The sequence below is a fragment of the Ictidomys tridecemlineatus genome, chromosome 3 (genome assembly GCF_052094955.1).
Source record: "Ictidomys tridecemlineatus isolate mIctTri1 chromosome 3, mIctTri1.hap1, whole genome shotgun sequence".
Taxonomy (NCBI): domain Eukaryota; kingdom Metazoa; phylum Chordata; class Mammalia; order Rodentia; family Sciuridae; genus Ictidomys; species Ictidomys tridecemlineatus.
Genome location: NC_135479.1, coordinates 74,589,030 through 74,610,857, shown reverse-complemented (window position 1 = coordinate 74,610,857; position 21,828 = coordinate 74,589,030). Strand labels below are relative to the sequence as shown.

The window sequence follows — 21,828 nt, the reverse complement described above, 5'->3', positions numbered from 1 at the left end:
GGCTCTGGGAGGAGGAGGAGGGTCCCTCTGAGGGAGCTTCTGGAATTGCAGAGCCCAATCGGGTGCAGAGAAGCCAGAGTCTGGTTGTCCGGTTCTAGTAGCTCTGTCCCTCACCTGAACTTTCCAGCCACCTCCTCTCCAAGACCCACTAGGCCTACTACCTCCACCATACCTAAAAACAGATCAGCTGCATACACTAGCCTTTTGTCCACACCTGCTCCCAGTGGAGAGTGTATCCCCAGAACCCTTTGGGGCACATTCCCTGAGCTTCTCAGGAACTAAGGAGGTTTGGGCTGACTGTTGGATGGGTCAAACATTCTTTACAGCCATATGGCATTCCACTCCCCACCTTCTTCCAGCTCTCCTGTCTGCCCTCAGAAAGGGGCATCCGAAGTAAGATAATCTGAGGGTTTAAGTCCTATAAATAAAAAAGTAAGATGATAGCGATTGATAGTGGCGGGAGCTTGACTACTCAGGGTGGTGGGGCAGGGAGAGCAAAGATGGGAGGACTTTGAACAAGGATATAGTCCGAAGTGATTTCTACTCTCATATGCCCCATCCTCACACTTCCTGAAACCTATAATGAAAGCACCTTGTCCAAGTTACCATCTTTACAGTTAGTAGGTCAGTACCCACTTGCCCCGGACAGTCAGGGTACACAGCCGAACACATCTTCATCAGGATGTAGGAAGGGCCGCAGCGTTGGGATTTGAGCGAAATGGGAGTCCAAGGGCGTATGAGAGAAGCCGAGGCCGGGGCTTTGGATGACGGGGCCGGGGCCATGTATCGATGGCCCTGAATCTTAAGAGGTACGCTGCAGAGAAAGTAGTCTCTTGAGCCCCTCCTCGCCGCGTCTCTGGGGCCGACAGGAGGCGCCCGCGCCACTGCGTGGGTTGACACTCGGGGCGGGGCTGCGGAGGGCGGGCGCGCGCGCGCACGCACGCGTTGAGTGTCACGGGGCGTGGCGAGCACGGCGCGGCACTGCCGGGCCTGGTGTCCTAGCTCAGCAGTTCCCGCCGCTTACCTTGCACCGGCGCGGCCCAACTCGGCCCCATGTACCGTGCGCTGTACGCGTTCCGTTCGGCGGAGCCCAATGCGTTAGCGTTCGCCGCGGGCGAGACCTTCCTGGTCCTGGAGCGTAGCAGCGCGCACTGGTGGCTAGCGGCGCGGGCGCGCAGTGGCGAGACAGGCTACGTGCCGCCTGCCTACCTGCATCGCCTGCAGGTGAGTGCCCCTCCCCTGCCCGCTTTAGTGGCCTTTGAGACTGGGCCCTTTCACAGGCTGGTAGAACCGACCCAGGGGCTCCAGATCCTTCAGGGCTCGAGGAGACAGGGAGTTTTGAGAACCTGACCCTGAGACCTAAGACCCATGAAGACTGGGACTTCTAGGGTCAGCAATCCCTGCAAGAGACTAGATAGACCCTTGACATCTTAGTCGAGACTTACCAAAAGCTTAAGCTACTAAAAGCTTAACTCTGGGACTGATACTCATTGGGACCCCAGATTCCCCATGCATATTCCCCGGTATGGAGACCTCCATCTGAATAGAATTCTACAGCTAGACTCAGAAACTCCTATCCAATTAGCAAATTCCTGAGACCCCCCCCACACACACACCCTTAATATACCACTTCCCTGGATCTCTAGAATTCCTGCACTCTTCCTTCCCCACCCCCCACCTCCTCCACCTATTGGAGCCACTACCTTTACCACTGAGACCCTCTTCACCTCACTACTGAGACTGAGCCACCTTAGAATACCACTGGTTCCCCAACCATCCTCCAGGCCCTCAATCCCCTCCCATTTGAAACCTGGAGTCATGATCACTCCCATCTCCTAGGTGCCTCCCAAACCTTGGATCTCAGAGTATTTCACTTTCCTGTACTCAGTCACCCTCTAAACTCTTTTCAAGACACCCCTCCCCCTTTCTGAACACTCTCTGAACCAAGAACCAAGCTCTTGTTAACACTACCTGGCAGTGCCTCCTCACAAGCTTCAGGCCCTGACTTAGACTTCCTCTGAAATTGAGGGAGCTTGTTCCTCCTGTCCCCAGCCAAGAATAGGGGCTGTTCCCATTGTAAGGAAATGAATTCTCCTGACTTCCCCTGGTCTGACCATGCCCCATTTTCTTCCAGTGTAGGTAGGCTGCAGTCCCAGTTCCTGTTCCCTCAAGAGTAGCCCTGTTGCAGGGACTGGGGTGTAGTGTCTCTGGCTGGTATGTTATGACCACAGTGGGAAGGAAGGTGCTGAGACACCTAGCCTGTGTCAGACACTCCTGTCCTGTCCTAGTCCCTAGCCTTTAGGAAATAAACTGTGCCAGCCCAGTTCAAGACAGAAATAATGGGATAAATTTGGAAATGTCATCTGGTCTTACCAGAGAGGATGGGCCTTGGGCCTTAGAGGTTTTCTCACAGATGGGGTTGGTTGATTCCATCTAGCTATCTTGTGGTGAGAATAGGGAGCCCTACTAGGTCTGGAGTGTGTCAGACTCAGCCTCTTTTGGAGATGGGATCTCATTGGAGGCCTCTGTGGAAGTCCTGCCTCTTCCCCACAGGGCATAGGTCAAGGGCTTGTAAAGCCTCTGCCTAAGCCAGGACCAGTGGGGCTGGTTGTTTGGGGAGAGCAGAGAGGCAACCATCTTCTCTGTCACTATCTCTCAGTTTCTTTCTGCATATTCCCTGTGTCTCAGTTTCCCTGACTGTGCATCTCTGTCTCATTCTGACTCTCCATTTGGGTGTTTTCCTTTCTTCCTCCAATTCTCCCAGTCTGTTTCTGACTCTCAGTTTTCCTGCTTTATTTCCTTCTGCCTGCCTCTGAGTCTGTCTCTCTCTCTAGGTCTGTCTTACTTTCTGTGTGTTTGTGTGTTCTCTTTCTATTCCTCCTTCCTTCTCTTGTATACCTGTTCCCTGGTATGCCCCATGCCACCTCAGGGGCTTTGCTGACCTTTACGTCCATCTGTCTCCATCAGAGAAGTTTCCCAAACCCACTGTGAGGAGCTCTGTGGCTCCTTTGTAGCCTGCTGCACCATGTGTCTAGGGATAGGGAAGGGGTAGGGATAGCTGATCCCACACCACACTTATAACATGCAGTGAGGTAGAACAGATTCCTGGGTTGTTAGGCATAACAACACAGGGCCTAGAGCAGGGTCTAGGCTCATTTCTAATGTCCTTCCTTTACCACAAACCCAGAGCCACTTCCCAGGGCAGGTACAAAAAATTACTGGGTCAGCTTGGGAGGATGAGGGCTGATAAGCAGGGATGGGGAGAGGAGGTTCCTTTGGTCTATTCTTTGCTCTCAGGGCCTGTGAAGGTCTGTGTGAGGATAAGGCTGTTGTGGGGTGTGACCTTGGTTTTGTGAAGGGTCAGCAAGATCAGAATGACTTATTAAGGATTCCAGACACTGGAGGTTTCCTGCTTGGCATCTCAGTCTGGGGCTCTGAGCCAAGCCCAGGAATAGACTGTGTATATACTCCTGGTCACAAGCTGGGAACCCCTGGGCTATGGTTTTGCTTTAGGTTCATGGTTTTGAGGCATCTTAGCTAAGATCCTCAATATGTAAGCTGGTTTAGGGTCACCTGGTACCCCAGTTTGCTGAGTAGTGCAGTCTGAGAACCCCATTCCATAGTCCAGTTTTGGTCTCTGCTCTTGTCTGTCATTCTAGATTTCAGCTGTAGTGGTCCTCCACCTGGGTTCCATCCTGGGCCAAGTCTGGATTAAGTATCCCCACTTGAGCTCCAAGTTTAACTGATCACCACTACCCACTTTTAGGGCCTGGAACAGGATGTCCTCCAGGCCATTGACCGGGCCATTGAGGCTGTGCACAATACAGCCATGCGAGATGGTGGCAAGTACAGCCTGGAACAGCGTGGAGTCCTCCAGTGAGTGTGGGGAAGTGGGGGTGGATCCTCCCATGAGCATGGAAGGGTGGGGTCCTTAAGTGCGGATCAGAGATGTGTAGAGTCAGGACTGGGGATAGTATGGAATATCGCAAAGTGGGGTAGGCAGTGTCAGAGATGGGAGTGTGAGAAGCCTGGGCTGTGGGGTCCTAGCATCCCATAGGGACCAGGAAAGGACTTTGGGAGTTGTGAGGTCTTCTTCCCCAAAAGTCTCCCTGATCCTTTATTAGGAAGCTGATCTACCATCGGAAAGAGACCCTGTCTCGTAGAGGCCCCTCAGCCTCCAATGTTGCAGTTATGACCCCATCTACCAGTGACCATCATTTGGATACTGCTGCTGCTAGGCAACCCAATGGAGTGTGCCGAATTGGGTTTGAAAGGCAGCATAGCCTGCCCAGTTCTGAGCATCTTGGGACCGATGGAGGCCTCTATCAGGTACATGGTGAGGGCATCCTGGGGAAGGTGGTGGGTGGAACTAAAGGCTTCATCCAGAGGCTCAAGGGGTCCACTTGGATCACTGATGCACCCAGAGTATATTCTTGCCCATGTCCAGAGCTTAGGGTCCCAGCCTCTAACCTGTCCCCACAAGATCTCTTTTCTGTCTTCCCAGATCCCACCACAGCCTCGCCGGGCAGCACCCACCACACCACCCCCACCTGTGAAACGCCGAGATCGTGAGGCACTGATAGTCTCAGGGAGTGGTGAGAAGGCAGGATTGGAGGAATTGGGGTGGGGTACACTTTGCTTGGAATGGTTGCTCTGTCAGAGAAGATAGGGCCTCCTTTTGGGGCAAGTGGGAGTTCTGGGCTTGGTAGAAACAGGGACTCTTAGAGAAACTGGGTCCTGTACTGGGGTGTGACCTTGGTCAGGGACAGGGACTCTGGGCTAGGACGGGTGGGGTCTCTCAGGAGGCTGCCCCAGTACAGCATCTACTCTCTGCTCACAGGTGGTCGTAACACCATGCCCTCTGGGGGTAGTTCTGTGTCCAGTGGTTCCTCAGTCGGCAGTACCTCCTTGGACACGCTCTATACAGGCTCCAGCCCCTCTGAGCTGGGTCCCAGTTACTCACCTACGCCCCCACCTGTGCCCCGTAGAGGCACCCACACCACTGTGTCGCAAGCCCAGCTTTCTCCCTCCAAGGAACCAGCCCCTGAACCCCCTGCAGAGGAGACGGCAGCTGGTACAACCTCAACCCCTGATGACCTGGAGGCCCTAAGATCTTTGAGCCTAGAGACCACAGAGGAGAAGGCTGAGGCTGAGACAGTTGTGCCGAGGACCATTGGGGCAGAGCTGATGGAACTTGTGCGGAGAAACACCGGCCTGAGCCATGAATTATGCCGCGTGGCCATTGGCGTCATAGTGGGTCACATCCAGGCCTCCGTGCCAGCCAGTTCACCTGTTATGGAGCAGGTCCTCCTCTCACTGGTAGAGGGCAAGGTGAGGGTGGGCCAGGAGCCTCCTCACCTTCAGGCTACCCTGCCACCCCAACCCTGTCCCCACCCTCATACATTTGTCCAGCCTATAAGTGGAAGTATTTGTTGAGTTAAAGCTTTGGGCTTTCATTTTGTTGGGCGTTTGGGTCATTTGAGCTGACCCATGAAGGAGAAAGGGAGGAAGAACAGACTAGTCAGAGATTCAGTTTGGACAAGGACCCTGAACAGGACTGAGCATGGCTCACAGGAGAAAGTAGAAGGCCAGCATGGCTAGAAAACAGGCAGTGAAGGAGCAGGTGGTATGGGAGGAGGTGAGATCTGGGGCAGGCGACAAATGAGACTAGATATGGATAGCCAGGAGTTCTCTCTGGCTACGTGGAAGTATGGACACAGGGCACTTGAATAAGAGAGAGTGAGGTGTGTGGGCATCATGGAATGGCAAGCCCCACCTTGCCAAGGCTATTGGTTAGGCACAGCACTGGGGCAGTGAGTCCAGACTACATCTTGGAGGCTAGATGAGGGAAAGGTACCTTAAGTTCCTCCTACAGTTCTGGTTGTGGAGGAGGGAGTGAGAACTATAGAGGAACTGGGTCCTGTACTGGGGGTACAGGGACTCTGGGCTAGGATCGGTGCTGCCTCAGTACAGCATCTACTCTCTGGTGACACTGTGCTGGGCACAGCAACCAGTGCCTGGTTAAGGGTTTGAGGGAAATGTGAGAGGTGGGTCAATGACAGGCCTGGTGTCTCTGTGTGGAATGGGGGCATGGAGTGTCAGAGTCACATTCAAGCAATGACAGAGTCCATAAACCTTCTCATGGAAGGTATTTATCCAGGTGTAAGGTGAGAAGTTGTTAGAAAACCCCTAGACATGTCTCATGCAAAATCCTGTCCTAAGTGGTCATCGAGACCAAAGTTGAGCCCCCCTGCCTAGTGTAGGTAGTGCAGGACTTGAGCTCACAGACTGTAGGCCCACAGATCCAGATACTGGGGACTTCCTGGAGACAGATACTAGCAGGGAGTATACTGAGCTGCACCTCACCTTCTCTCCCCAGGATCTGAGCTCAGCCCTGCCCTCAGGGCAGGTCTGCCATGACCAGCAGAGACTGGAGGTGATCTTTGCAGACCTGGCTCGGCGGAAGGATGATGCCCAGCAGCGCAGCTGGGCCCTGTATGAGGACGAGGGTGTCATTCGCTGCTATCTGGAGGAGTTGCTGCATATTCTGGTGCGGGGTGGGGGCCCACATATGTTGCCCACCATGTGGAGCAGTGTCCCCCACCCTGCACCATCTCTCTTTAATGCCTATGAGTCTTCCCTGCACGTACATGCTTAATTCACCCCCATGTGGCTGCACAGCTTGGCTCAAACTGGGTGACTCTCTTACTTCCTCCCTACAGACTGATGCAGACCCTGAAGTTTGCAAGAAAATGTGCAAGAGGAATGAGTTTGAGTCTGTCTTGGCCTTGGTGGCCTATTACCAAATGGTGTGTGCAAAACAGAAGGGAAGGGGCATGGAGGGATGTAGGTAGGGTTGGGGTTCCAGGAACTGAGCATGTAAGGTCCTCTGCCAGGAACACCGTGCGTCACTTCGGCTGCTGCTCCTGAAGTGCTTTGGTGCCATGTGCAGCCTAGATGCAGCCATCATCTCTACGCTTGTATCATCTGTGCTGCCTGTGGAGCTGGCACGGGACATGCAGACGGACACACAGGGTGAGGCAGGGGCAGGGGCTGTTTCTTGCCATCTGGAAAGGGTTCACACCTTCTGCTGAGGGTCTCTGCCATCTTCGGGAACTCTGACAACTTACCTTCCCTCCACTAGACCACCAGAAGCTCTGTTACTCTGCTCTCGTCTTGGCCATGGTCTTCTCCATGGGGGAGGCAGTGCCCTATGCACACTATGGTAAGAATGCAAACATTTGACCAGTTGACCACAGGTTCCAGAGGTAGGACCCAGGGCCCAAAGGCCTGGGAACATGCAGACCACAGCCTGGTAGAGATTGAGTATCCCCAAGACTCAAAGACCAGGAAGCTGGGTAGTGTTGGGAAGGGATAGGACTGCAGACTTGTATGCACTCCTCTTCCAGAACACCTGGGCACACCCTTTGCCCAGTTCCTGCTGAGCATTGTTGAGGATGGGCTACCCTCAGACACCACAGAGCAGCTGCCAGACCTCTGCATGAACCTGCTTCTGGCTCTCAACCTGCACCTCCCAGGTGAGGTTGGGTCCTAGCTGGGAGGGGGTTAACCAACGTGAAGCCTTTTAAGCTCTGCACCTGTGCTCTTGTCTATACCCATGTCCTTCCTTAGCTCCTGACCAGAACGTCATCATGGCTGCCCTGAGTACGCATGCCAATGTCAAAATCTTCTCTGAGAAGCTGCTGTTGCTTCTGAACAGAGGGGGTAAGGGCACATGAATCCGTGTGGGTACCCCTTTGATACCTTGTTACTCTATGACCCCTTGCTTTGACTCTTCTAACTCCTGGGGTGGTTCTGGGACCCTGGCAAGAATCACTCTGACCCCCATGACTCCTGCCTCCTAGATGACCCTGTGCGCATCTTCAAACATGAGCCACAGCCACCACATTCTATCCTGAAGTTCCTGCAGGATGTGTTCAGCAGCTCTGCCACGGCTTCTATCTTCTACCACACAGACATGATGGCACTCATTGACATCACTGTGCGGCATATTGCAGACCTGTCACCTGGTGACAAGGTGCCTGGTGGTTACCACAATGGGGATGGTAGCTGAGTGGAATCTGAACCAAATGGGGGGGCTCATAACATCAAATGGAAATAAGGAGATAGAGGGAAACATGGTGGTGGTGAAAACATGTCAGGTTTGGGATATGATGGATGTGGATCTGGCAAAGCTTGCTGAATTTATTTTGAGCAAATAGGTGAATTCAGTGCTGATTATTATTATGGGGAGAACTTTGGGAAGATAGAGTTGTGTTTTGAATAGGTCAAGATTAAGGAGCTACCTGCCAAACTGAGGGCATCAGGGATGCAGTGAGGAGCAAGTTGGAACCAGAGGGACGTTTTGGAGCTGTCCATGCAGAGATGTTATGGGAAACCTGCAGTGGTGAAGTCACCTAGGAAATGAGATAGATGAGCAGGGTCAGCTGGAAGTTCAGGCTTCACCAGGGACAAGTAAGGAGAAACCCAGGAACAAAACCAAGTGAGCACATGTTAGAAGGAAGGAGATCTGCTGTCTCCACACAGTCAGGAATCCAAGAGAGGGCTAAAAATTTGCCATTGAATTTGCCTCGTGGAGGTCAGGGGGTTGATTGACAAGCAGTGTTGATGGAGTGGGAGTATGAGTCTGAATGGAGAGTTTAAGAGAATTTGAAGTTATTGGGGAGTAAAAACAAGGAAGGATTAGAATGGAAACAACTCTCATAAAATTTTCTGTGAAGGGAACAGAAAAATGGGAGAGCAGGGGTAGTAGGGCTAGAGACACGTGATGTGAGTTCAGGGAGTGTTTTAAAGGTAGGAAGTACCAGTGCATGTGCTAAGTCAGAGGGGATGATCCAGTAAGCATTAAAAAATGGTGAACATGTTGGGGAGAGAGGGCCACTTCAGGAGGCAGGTAGATGAGTCAATGTCAAAATCTTTTCTGAGAAGCTGCTGTTGCTTCTGGACAGAGGGGTGTGCAGGATCACATGGACAGAAGCCACAGCAGGTGAAGACAGGTGTGATGTGGATGCTGAGAGCAAAAGACAAAGTCTTTTAAAAGATTGCTTCTGAGCTAAGCATAACTCCTTGAGTGACTGAGGCAGGAGAATCACAAGTTCAAGGCCAGCCTCAGTAACTTAGACTCTGTCTCAAAAAAATAAAAAGGGCTGGGGATGTATTTCAGAGGTAGAGTACCCTGGGTTCAATCCCCAATAATGCAACAACAAAAATTATTGCTTCTGTTTTATCCATGAAGCACAAGTCCAGCTGGCTAGGCAGTTTAGGTTTGGAAGACTGAGAATGTGTACAGTGATATACCTTCTATAAGGAGAGCAAACACATCAAAGAAAAGCAGTGGGGTCTCCACTAGTGCCACATATCCTTTTGAGGTTTGTGATAGTGAGTGAAGTTCAGACCTGAAAACTACTGTACTTGTGTATTGCTTAGATACGGGCATTTTGGTGTGTAGGCACCTTGGTCTAACTCCCAGGATTAGGAATTAAGGTGATGCTGCCTAAAGGAGGTTTTGGTATCAATTTCTCTAATCAGAGATAATGAGGGATATCTCTGAGGGGAGGGGGAGAAAGTCAGGCCAATGGATTTGGAGTCTCAGAACAAGGAAGAGCTTGGATGTTAAATCACAGGGCTGATGGAATTGCTTAAGCTAGAGGTACTGGGAGTATGAGCTCGGGGGAGAAGCATTAGAGATGTTCAGGTTGTACAAAGAAAGTAAGATATCCAAGTCTTGGAGATGGATTGGATATGAGGTATTTGGAAGATAGGAATCAAAAAGGATTCCTGCATTTTAGGCCTGTGCTTCTAAATAGACAGTAGTGTTGTTTTATCTTACAATAAAGAACATGAGAAAGCCTTCAGCTTGGAGAGGATGGGGAAGATCTTCAGTTTGATGGTGAATATGTAGGTTTGTGTTTTTTGAGATGTTCAGGAGGTGACAAGCTTACAATTGGATATTCTTGTCTGGTGCTTATAGAACAGGTCTAGGCAATAGGTAGAGGGTGGGTCCCTGTTTTAAGCTGTGAGATCTTCCAAGGAAGTAGAGGGATAGGGTGAGAATGAAAGGGCCTCCAACTGACAAACATGACACCTTGAGAATTCGGCCTCTAAAGGATTGGCAGGACTTCCCTATGCAGGCCACATTCTAGGACTCTCTGTGGCTGAGATGATTGATCTGTTCCCTTTATTTAGCAATTGTTGAAGGCCAGATACATTTTGGGTGCTGGAAATGCAGGCCTTATGTTCAAATAGTGTAAGTTGGTCAGTAGCCTTGGAGTCCGTGGGGCAGTAGTGGCCAGTCCCTTTCTGGTGGTGGTTACAGTACCTTCTTGAGGTTCCTGAGCTGACCTGCTCTTCCCACAGCTGCGCATGGAATACCTCTCCCTGATGCATGCTGTGGTCCGCTCCACGCCCTACCTGCAGCATCGCCATCGGCTGCCTGACCTGCAGGCCACACTACGGCGCATCCTGGCTGAGGAGGAAGCCTCCCCCCAGTGCCAGATGGACCGAATGATTGTCCGAGAGATGTGCAAGGAATTCCCGGTGTTGGGGGAAGCCCCCAGCTAGCACCTTCCTTTTCCTTCTTCCCTGCAGCCCTGGTGAGGGTGCAGGGGACTCAGGGGAGAATGTTTTGCACTGTCATTGTGAGGGGATAAGGGGGTAGAAGGTTACCTGAGCAAGGCCCCCACCACTTGAAGTATAGCTAATGCAAGGGGCCAAATGTAGGGTTTGGGACCATTTTCTGGGAGTTAAACTGGGGCAGAGGAAATGTGCAAGCTGAAGCCCCTCTATCCCCTGGTAGGCTGCCTCTTCAGCATGCCCCCCACTCCATCCCATTCCCTTGTACACACGCAAAGTCCTGCTGCTGCTCCAAGCTGGGCCAGAGCCCCCATCCCCACCCCACCTGGTCTGGGTCCTGGGCCTCAGCAAGCCATGTCCTTGAGGTGATAGGAGGTACCTCCAACCAGCTCTGTTCTTTGCCTTAGCTTTGCAGTGAGTGCTGCTCATGTGCTCCCCTGATCCCCATAGGGGTTGTTGCCCCTTGCTTTCTACCCCCAGAGGCCTTGACCAAGTTGCTGCTTTGAAATCGGGATCTTGGAGACAAGCCATTTGTCCTAGAGCCTCATGGAACTGGATGATAGCTGAGAAAGCCAGTGACAGATTCTATTTTCTCTAAAAATGTAGACTGAAAAGCCATGTGTATTTTCCTATGTGCTGCAGCTCACCTTTGGAAATAAATCACAGGCATCTGGAATTGGACTTCCCTCTATGATGCTAGGGTGGGAGAGGATGAGTGGGTGAGTGGGGTCTCAGGATCCATCACTCTAGTTTGCATTTATTTCTGCATCCTGAAGAGATGATAGGCCCTGTCAGGCCTGTCCTCTAAGACCTTGTGGGCCCTGTTTCAGCCTCCATTCCCTGAGTTTCCCTTTCACCTGGACCTAGTCACAGCCTTGTGCGCCTCTGTGTTCCATTTGGAAATGACTGCTTCCAGCCTTCACTTACATCATCCTCTTTTCTCTGAAAGTCATACTTCTTCCTGTTTAAGCCCTCTTGTCCTACATAGTTGTTCTCAGGTGAAGAAGGCCCTCACCCATATCCAGTCTCCCTGAATACATGACCATATCCAGCCCTGTTTCCCTTTTCATTGAATCTACAATGCCCTCATTTTGGTAAGGCAAAAGAGTAGATTAACAGGGGTGGGATTTGCACTTCTGTTTTAGAGTGATGAGAGGCTAGAGTTTGACAAAAACTATTATTCTTCCTGGACTAACAAAAAGATTCTCACTGACAGTGAGCAAGGAAAGTCAGTACCCATAGGTAGACAGCAGGTGGCAGTGATTTTCATAATTTAATGTCACAACAGCACAAAGCAGGCTTGGGATGGAATCTCAGCAAGCAGGTTCTCAGGAAGTTGAGGTAGGAATATATATTTGCTGGGAAACCTATGGGAGCACAGCACTGAAGGCTGCTGGAGAGATGACCTTCCTTAGGCATTGTTAGAATGCTAAGCACACAGGCTCTGGGGGTTACAACCTGGTTACTTGTCTTCATCCTGGAGATTTTCTACCTTCTCTTTCACATCCAATATCAATGACTTCCAATCATGACTCCTTTCTCAACTAGAGTGTTGAAGGCAGAGAACCATTCTGAAAAGAGTATAATACAGTAGAAAGCACAGGCCCTCAGGAAGCTGAGGCAGGAACCTCTGATGCACTTGTGATTACTCTGTATCCTGTCAACATGCACTTACCTTGTGGGAAGAGCAGGGCTGTATTATATTGTCTATCCCAGTGCTTGCACCTAGGATGGACAAAGTGTGGCCCCATGGCAGAATCCCTTGCCCATTTTTGCAGGATCATCTAAGCGGCCCTTGCATGTGTTTGTAAGGGTTGCAGAAGTCCTAGCTGACAAGTTATATAAATGCTGGGTCTTGGTAACAAACATGCTCTGAAGAGTCCAAGGAGTCCAGGACTTCCTAAGCAAATACCCTAATGACAGTCTCACAAAATTACATCACAAAGGAAGATTATGATCAACCAGAGAATTCTTAGGGTATTTTCTGAGACAATATCTCTCAGGCTGCTTGAAAGGTTGGTAGAAGTAGAATGTGGCTAGGAGAGAGGGCAGTGAGTGCACTTAAAGGGGAGTGTTTATGGGTAAAGTTGAAAACATAATTCAAGAAGTTGCAAGAGGGGCAGGGTATATAATTCATCTGGTAAAATGCTTGCCTTGCATGCAAAAGGCCCTGGGTTCAAAAAAGAAGGTGTAGGTGGTTGCAAAGAAGTTTGGGGCTGACTTCTGGGTTATAAATGAGTGCTCAAGAGTGCTGGTACTGTGTCTATTGACTGGACCCCAACTGCATTTGTACAGCAACTCCAGGTGACCAAGAGATCACTTGCCTGTTCAGTCCCCAAAGGATAGATAGAGGATCCAAATAAATGAGAACAATTGTTTTAGGAGGTGGGGTACTAGGGATTGAATTCAGGGGCACTGAACCACTGAGCCATATCGCCAGCTCTATTTTGTGTTTTATTTAGAGACAGGGTCTCACTGAGTCGATTAGTGCCTCACTATTGCTGAGGCTGCCTTCATCCTTGATCCCCCTCTGTCTCAGCCTCCCAAGCTGCTGGGATTACAGGTGTGAGCCACTGTGCCAAGCCTTTTTTGGTTTTATTGAATAATATACTATTAAAAAATATTTAAAGAGTGACAATGAATTTAGAGTGAAAAATGCTGATATAACCACAATTTGAGCAAGGAAATAGAATGTTACAGTCTCCAAGCTCACTTAATCATTCAGTCACTGCTCCCTCCTTCCTGGAGTTAATCATAAATTTTGCCATGGAATCATACAGTATACAGTTTTTTTTTCATTACTGGGGATCAAATTCAGAGCCTAGTACATCATAGGCAAGCACTCTACCACTAAGTTACACCCCCCAGCTTGGAATCGGGATAAAAACCCTTGTCTTGCTTCTGATATCCTTAAATATCTGAGATTCATCTGTCATAGTATTTGGTTGCAGTTTGTTCATTCCCAGTGCTCTATGGACAGTATCCATATTTATCCATCCATTGTTGGTGACTTTTCAATTGTTTTCAATTTCTATTATAAATAGTGTTATAGACAGGCATGGTGGTGCATGCCTGTAATTCTAGTGGCTTGGGAGGCTGAGTTCAAAGCCAGCCTCAGCAATGGGAGGCTGAGCTACTCAATGAGACCCTGTCTCTAAATAAAATACAAAATAGGGCTGAGGATGTGGCTCAGTGGTTGAGTGCGCAGAGTTCAATCCCTGGTATTCATAAATAAATAAAGCTACGAGGAGCATTAGTGTACATGTTTTCTTGTAGCTCATATGCATTATTGGGGGGGCGCATATTGCCAAGGGTAGAATTATAAGGTCACTGGCAGATACTTTCTTTATGGTGCTGGGGATGGAATTCAGGACCTTTGGCATATTAGGCAGGTGGTCTACTACTGAGCTATACCACAGCCCATGTTTTCCAAATATTTCTAGCAATGTATTCTCCTCCTATCTTTCCCAAAACTTGGTATGGCTGGGCATGTTCAGTGGTAGAGCACTGCCTAACATATACAAGACCCTGAGTTCAATCCATAGCACCAACAAAAAAAATTCACACACACACGTGTATACATATATATATCTGTATACACACACACACAAATAAATATATTTTCCCCCAAACTTGGTATTTCAGTCATTTTTATTTTAGCTATCCGTATGATACTGAGTGGTGTATATTTTTACAGTACTGGGGATTGAACCCTGGAGTTGTATATGCTAGTCAAGTGCTCTCACTGAGCTGCATGCCTGGTCCTTTTTATTTCTTATTTTGAGATAGTCTTGCTAAGTTGCTGAGGCTGACCTTGAACTTGTGATACATCTATTTTAGCTTCCTGAGTAGCTGGATTACAGGCATGGACCACCCTGCCCCACTGATATTTTTTCCTTTTGTAGTTCCCTGATGACTAAAGAATATGAGCACCTTTTCATTAGGTTTGGTTATTTAACATTTGGATATTTTCTTTTGTGATGTGCTTATTCAAATCTCTTGTCTGTATCTATTAGTTTTATCTTTCATTGACTTGTAATGTAAGGGTTTTTAATCATTCGCTGCCGGCAAGTTCCTTTAGCCGGGCCAGCTTTCTCCAGGGGAGGAGGGGCTATGTGTGACTCGGGGAAGTCATCTGAAGGGTGCTGGGCTTGCTTAACCTCCTTCAATGGTGGAGAAGCTGAGTCAGCAGCAGGGGAATCACTTAGAGGGTGTTGGGGGTTGGGGAACAGAGGCAGGGGATAAGGAAAGGGAGGAGAGTCCAGCAGAGTCAAATCTTCGAGACTCAGGGAGAACAAAGGGTGGAGGAGGAGGTTTGAGAGATAGAATCGTGGGGGGAGGGGTAGGAGCAGAAACAGGAACAAGAAAAGGCTTCATCCAAGGAGGAGGAGATTCACAAAGGTCCTGCCAAGTTAAGATATACGGCTGTTGATCTGGATGGCTATGTGGTCCCGGCTGAAAGACAAAGACAATATCTCTGACTTTTCAAATTAGTGGGGAGTAGAAAGATCCTTCTGGAGGCCATCCAATTCCAAAGGTGGGCCATTCTGGGGCACAGAGAGTCTGCCAGGTCTGGTGTTTTACTGAAAAAGAAAGATTTTAAGCCCTTAAGCGGACTTCAGTCCAGTGAATGACTCTGTCCCATAATGAAAGTTACTTGAACAAAGACAGGGACAATACAAACGTGACACAAACACGGACACACAGTAAACAGTAAACGTGTAACACAAGTTCAGAGGCAAAGATTAAAAACAAACAGTGAATTCAACCTGAGAGAAAGAATAGTTGCCAGCAAGACCAGACGGGTTGGCAGCAGAATACAGATGAGGGCACCTTGTCCCTCCCAGATGGGGGCACCTCCGTCCCCCCCAGAGTCTCCCAAAGCGTCCCTTGAGGAGACATGGTCTGTGGCTTCAGGGACACGTCTATCCACCACCGCCATGGGGAGCTTACGCTCTCTGCTGACAACCACACTCTGCCAACCCAAAACCAGAAAACCAGAAAAACCAGAAGGCTCTGAGAGCTCACGCTCTCCAGCCCAAAACCAGAAGGCTCTGAGAGCTTACGCTCTCCAGCCCAAAACCAGACTCTGAGCGATCGCAAAGGAAAAACAAGAAGGAGAAGAAGGAGGAGGAGGAGAAGAAGAAGATAAGGCACCTTACTTACCCCCCTAAAGGAGTCTTGTTGAGGTCTCCCTGTCCGGCGATGCGCAGTTCCCGGCCAACGCACCAAATGTAAGGGTCCGGCGAAACGTCGGAGTAAGAGACCACAAGAGACTGTCTTATGCAAAAGCAGAAGGGTGGGTTTATTTGGAGACCAGCATGCTGGGGCCCGAGCTCTCTATAGCAAAGAGAGATAGAGCCCTGAGAACAGCTTGAGCAGAGCTTATATACTTTCCCTGGAGAGGGCAGTGAGAGAAGTTACATTTTGTAGTTTGGAAGTTGGGGACAGCTCATTCTGGGAACAAGATTAGCAGACAGTCCACAGTTAGGGACAGCACATTCTGGGAACAAGATTAGCAGACAGTTCTTAAGATTTCAACAGTGTTTTGTTAAGCATATAGAGAAACGGAGTGACAAGTAGCTCTTTTATTAACCTTTCAGTAATATGTATTCAGGATATGAGTCCTTAGGTTTTACATTTTATAATAGCTCACTCACTCTTTTATTTATTTATATATTGAGTCAGGGAACAGAGTCTGTGATTTAGAATGTCTTAAACCCCTGAGCTCAAGTGATCCTCCTGCCCCAGCCTCTGGAGTAGCTGAAACTACTACCATTTGCCACTGTGCCAGGGTGTTTCCATTGTTAATGTTGACATTTGATAAAAGGAAGTTGTTAATTGTTTTTTTTTAAGAGAGAGTGAGAGAGGAGAGAGAGAGATAGAGAGAATTCTTAATATTTATTTTTTAGTTCTCGGTGGACACAACATCTTTGTTGGTATGTGGTGCTGAGGATTGAACCCGGGCCGCACGCATGCCAGGCGAGCGCGCTACCGCTTGAGCCACATCCCCAGCCCTGTTAATTGTAATGTAATTGTGTTTATCAGTTTTTTTCCTTTATAGTTAATACTTTTTAAAAAAATCTTTATTTAATTAATTTATTTTTATGTGGTGCTGAGGATCGAACCCAGTACCTCACATGTGCTAGGCAAGCACTATACCACTGAGCTACAACCCCAGCCCTACTTTTTTTTTTTTTAATAAGGATTTGAACCCAGAGGCTATTTACCACTGAGTTACCTCCCTAGTCATTTTTATTTTCATCCAGGGTCTGTTAAGTTGCTGAGGGTCTCATTAAGTTGCTGAGATTGGCCTCAAACTTGAGATCCTTATGCCTCAGCCTCCTAAATTTCTGGGATTACAAGTGGGTGCTACCATATTTGGTTTAGTTAGTGCATTTTATGTCCTGTTAAAAAAAATCCTTAAGTTATTGTTAGGATCTTCTCCTGCACTTCCTTCTTGCAGCTGTATAGTCTTTCCCTTTATATCTGGATGTCAAATCTATCTGGAATTGATTATGCAGTTGTTAGGAAGATAGTGATCTCATTTAATTTTTTCTGTAGACATATCCAAATGGTTATTTACTGAAAAGTCCATCCTTTTCTTGTATTAATTTTATAGAGCCATCTTTGTCAAAATCAAAGTTTACAAATATCTTTAGGCCTGTCCTTGGATTTCTTCCATTAGTGGACCCATCCCTGTGCCAGCACCCTACAGTCTTAGTTTCTGTTGCTTTTTAAATCTTGTCTTGTTTTCCTTCTTTGGTCTTCTTCAAGACTGTCTTGGGAATTCCTGTCCTTATTTTTTAGAATCTAGTTTGTCAGTTTACATATACACAATCTGCTAGGATTATATTTGGAGTTATATGAACTCAAATTTTGTAATTTGGGGAGAAATAGTACTTTTACAGTATTCAATCTTCCTATCTTTGAGGACAGTTTTCATTCCATTTTTAAAAAAATTTCTTTAAACAAGGTTTTATAGCTTTTTATGTATGTAGAGTCTTTACCTCTTTCATTGATTTACTCCTTGACATTTGATATTACTTAATGCTATTGTAAATGGTATTTTAAGGAGCACATTGCATAGCTGTCCCGGCCCTGCTGCCTTTGCCTTCTCCCCGTGTTCCTGGAAATGTCAGTCGCAAATGACAGGGTCACTGAGAAGAACTTCCTTGAGGAGCAATTTGATGAGGAAAATGTGATTTTAACACTGGTCCCAGTTACAGAGGAACAAGAATATCCAATAGAAACAAGTGTTTCTTCAACTACAGAAATCAAACAGGAAGTCTGCTTTCCTGAAACAAAACCTAATTGCAAAATACAACCCCTTCCCTTGCCGACCATTTTGCCTCCAATTAATAAGGTTTCACGGAATACTTTGAGAAACTGGTGCCAACAATTTAATTTGAGTACTGATGGCCAGAAAATAGAGGTTTATTTGAGGCTACAGAAGCATGCATATCCCGAACAAAAATATGATATTCCTGAAACATCTCAGAAGGCCAGATTGAAGCCAGTTTCCAGGAAATGGAAGGCAGCGGCCAATGCAACAGGGCTTCAGGAAAGGCATAATAAGGTTAAAAGAGAGGAAGAGACTAACATGATTGAAGTTGTAAATTCAGCTCAGGAGTCCATATTGGCATCTTGGGCAAGGATTGCTGCCAGAGCCAATCAGCGCAAGGCTGTGAATTCGTGTCCCATCCCTACTTCTGTGGAGGCCTTTTTGCTGCAAACCTCTGGTATCAGGTGGTGTGTGGTCCATGGACAATTTCTTTCTGCAGAAACAGCAGGCTGGGTTCGCCTGCAGTTCCATGCAGGTCAGACTTGGGTCCCTGACACTCCCAAGAGGATGATTTCCCTCTTCCTGTTACCTGCCTGTATTTTTCCACCCTCAGGACTAGAAGATAATATGTTATGTCCTGAGTGTGTAAAAAGGAATAAGAAGATGATGAAAGGATTAATTATAACAAGAGAGAAAAAGCAATGCACTGTAGGATACCGAAAGGTGCCACCTTAAGCAATTTTTTTTGTAAATAAAGGTTTATTAGAACACACACACACACACACACACACACAAAAAGTAAATGGCATTTTAAAAAATTTTAAAATTGATTTTCTGTTGCCAACATACAGAAATTACAACAGACTTTTCTTTCTTTTCTCCCTCTTTTTTTTTTCCATACTGGGAATTGAACCCAGGGAATCTTAACCACTGAGTCACATCCTAGCCCTTTTTATATTTTGTTTTGAGACAGGGTCTCTAAGTTGCTTAGGGCCTTATTGAGTAACTGGGGCTGGCTTTGAACTTGTGATCTTTCTGCCTACAGTCTCTGGTACCACTGGGATTATATGTGTGGGCCATGGCAGCAGGCTAATTTTTTTTTTAATGTTTAGATGTGATGTACCTTTATTTTATTCATTTATTTATATGTAGTGCTGAGAATCAAACCCAGTGCCTTATACATGCTAGGCAAGTGCTCTACCACTGAGCTCCAGCCCCAGCCTGACTAAGCTGATTTTTCTATATTGACTCTGTTCAACAACTTTCTAAACTCACTTTTAAGAATTTATTTGTAGGTTCTTTGGATTTTTATTACATCCATAATTTGATCACAAATGTAAAATGAGGCCAATTATCAGGGTTATATATTTTTCTTTAGCAATGTTCTGCTGTGCCAGAAGTGAGGAATACATGAAGAGTCTGTTTTAAGTAGAGGTTAAATTTTAGCCCAGCAAAGAGCTGGTAAGTTATAGTGCTGGGTTCTATTTGTGTGTGTGTGTGTGTGTGTGTGGATTGAACCTAGGGCATGCAATACTGTAAGGATTCTATAAGGCATTGAATTATATGAGGAGCTGAGAAGGCCACACCTTTACCTTCTTGGTCTTTTGCCTTTCTACTTCCTCTACAGCAGCCTTAAATCTTGGTCTCCGGGACCTGGATGCACATTCTAGTTTGGAGCTGATAAGAAAAGAGTGAGGATGAACCATATAGGGGTCTTATTATTACTCCTAGCAGGTAGGGGCAAGGCTGGACTTTGAGGGAGAGAGAGGAATTATCACTGACACTTGATTTTTGTCTTTACAGGGAGTGCATTGGGAGGTGCCACCGGGGATGGGGCACAGAGATGAGTGCAGATGGGAGGACAAGGCCAGCAGGTGGCCTTCACAGAACAGGAACCACAAAGGAGGAAAACAGTGGAGGCAGGTAGATCAGGGAACAACATGGAGAGCCACCTACAGTGGATACCACTGCTCAGAGGTGTCAAGGAGTGCTGCAGTTCACTAGGAGTACCCACAGAAGCCAGGACCAGCCCTGTTAGGTGATAGGGCAAGGCTTGATTTCCCTCAGCCACAGTCTCTGTATGTCTCTGCACATTTGCCCACAGGGCCACCTTCCTCAAAGGCATTACTCAAGCATCTTCTGTGGGAAGCCTTCTCAAACCACCAAGGTGGCTCAAATGCACCAATTCTCAGGAACCCCTCCCTCTCCTCCCTACTGGCGCCCCACCCCCTCCTTCATCCTTCCTCGGTGTCAGGATTTGTGCCCTCCAGTCACTACGCTGTGAACCCAAAGAGCAGTGGGCGCTATTAAAGCCATGTCTTGGCTCTAACTCCTCTGGTCCCCGCACATACTGGTCTTCATTCAGAGGAATTCTGCTTTCCTCTGCAGATGCTCCACCTCTGCGTGCACAAAACTGTAGGAACCTAGAGTGTGCAACCGGCACGGAGCTCTGATCCTGGGGAAGGTGTTAGGACAGACCCGAGGTGGGGTGGGGGGGTAAGTAGTCAGAGCTGAAGCCCATTTACCAGCAGCCAAGTGGGGCGTTTGGAAGTTTAACCGGCTAGGTTCAGCCTCCCCGAAGTCTAAGAGAATGCTCTGATTGGTTGGTGATGATGTCATAGGAGGGTCAGAGGTCTTAAGGCCTTGAGTCCTTGGACAGTTTGAAGCAGGATCCACCGGTTGGGAGACCTGCACCCAGGAGAGCGTTACCGAGTCCTGGCCCTGCCCCTTTCCTTGGTGCCCAGATGCCAGCGTGCTCTACATCTGGTACTGCAGCCCGTTATCGCTGCCATCTGTGGAGGCTGGTGGTATAGAGCCTCCCAGGTTCTCTCTCCCACCTAGCTTGGAACCCGAGAAGCCTCCTCCCCTTACAATGAGTCCGCTGTGAGGGGTGGGGCTTTCTATTGTGCCAATAGAAACAATGACTCTTTGATTGGAATGCTCTGCTTTTACCTCTACCTCAGCTCGTTTTCTGTGACGTCTGTTGCGCCGTGTCCAGCTATTGGCCAATCGAGACCCGCGTGTGCCAGGAGTTGGACCGCTTTGAGAGAGCTGGATTGAATCTGGACCCTGGAAAACTAAGCTTCTGTCATTTCCTTGAAGGGGTTAAGGAATGTGATCGTCGTAGGCGAGGGGCGGGGATCTGAGGAAGCTTGAGCTCACAGCTGTAGGGCAGCACTGGGCTCCACGTGGCATCCCAGAACACTCGGGACCTGTGTCCTGGAGAGTAAATGTAGCTTCCAGGGGAGGAACCCGAGCCCAGGAGATTGCTGAAGGCGGGCGAGACCGGGAAGAGTTTGACCTCTGCTCCTGGCTCAGGAGTGGCATCCCCAGTCCCTGTTACGCAGGGGCACTCCTAACAAGCAGTCGCGACGTATCTTATAAGTTAAACTTGGGATCAGATAGTTAAAGCTATTTATCGTTCAGGCTTCAGGGGCTCCGGGCAGCGGTCTGGCCTTCATCTCCCTTGCCCCAGGATTCCACATGGTACCCCCGCCCATCTGTAAGAGCACTTTCTCACCATATCATGAGCACCGAATTTTCAGATCAAAATCGAACATGGGGTTCAGGAAGGGGACAAGAGATCCACAAGATGGGCTGGGGATGTGGCTCAGGCAGTAGTGCGCTGGACTGGCATGTGTGCGGCCCGGGTTCGATCCTCAGCACCACATACAAAGATGTTGTGTTCCCTGAAAACTAAAAAATAAATATTAAAAGGTTCTAAAAAAAAAAAAGAGAGAGAGAGAGAGAGAGAGATCCACAAGCAGAAGAAAGGCTAGAAAAAGGAGCCGGGATAGCGCCCTAGAGGAGAGAGGCGGGAGAGGGCGGCGGCCAAGAACCGGGAGGGCGGACCTAACAACCATGAACCTCTGTGTTCTGTTCAGCACTGTGGGTAGTAGCACTTGTGTCCTCAATAAAGATGGCGGCATCTGCTTCAACAGCCGGAGCTG

General features: G+C 48.4%; 2 protein-coding genes across 2 annotated transcripts; both read left to right on the top strand.

Annotated features, from left to right (window-relative positions):
* The first annotated feature begins 943 nt into the window (after positions 1-943).
* Positions 944-11,269, top strand: Nckipsd (NCK interacting protein with SH3 domain). The gene is made up of 13 exons (XM_005326884.4): positions 944-1,224; positions 3,767-3,876; positions 4,125-4,329; positions 4,505-4,595; positions 4,841-5,331; positions 6,380-6,550; positions 6,723-6,809; positions 6,897-7,035; positions 7,145-7,225; positions 7,410-7,538; positions 7,633-7,725; positions 7,866-8,038; positions 10,378-11,269. Exons 1-13 carry the CDS (start codon positions 1,054-1,056, stop codon positions 10,579-10,581), a joined length of 2,145 nt encoding a protein of 714 aa, XP_005326941.2. The 5' UTR covers positions 944-1,053; the 3' UTR covers positions 10,582-11,269.
* A 6,258-nt stretch (positions 11,270-17,527) lies between these two features.
* On the top strand, positions 17,528-21,742 carry LOC101955786 (developmental pluripotency-associated protein 2). The gene has a single exon (XM_078043157.1). It carries the CDS (start codon positions 17,729-17,731, stop codon positions 18,611-18,613), a length of 885 nt encoding a protein of 294 aa, XP_077899283.1. The 5' UTR covers positions 17,528-17,728; the 3' UTR covers positions 18,614-21,742.
* Positions 21,743-21,828: the final 86 nt, after the last annotated feature.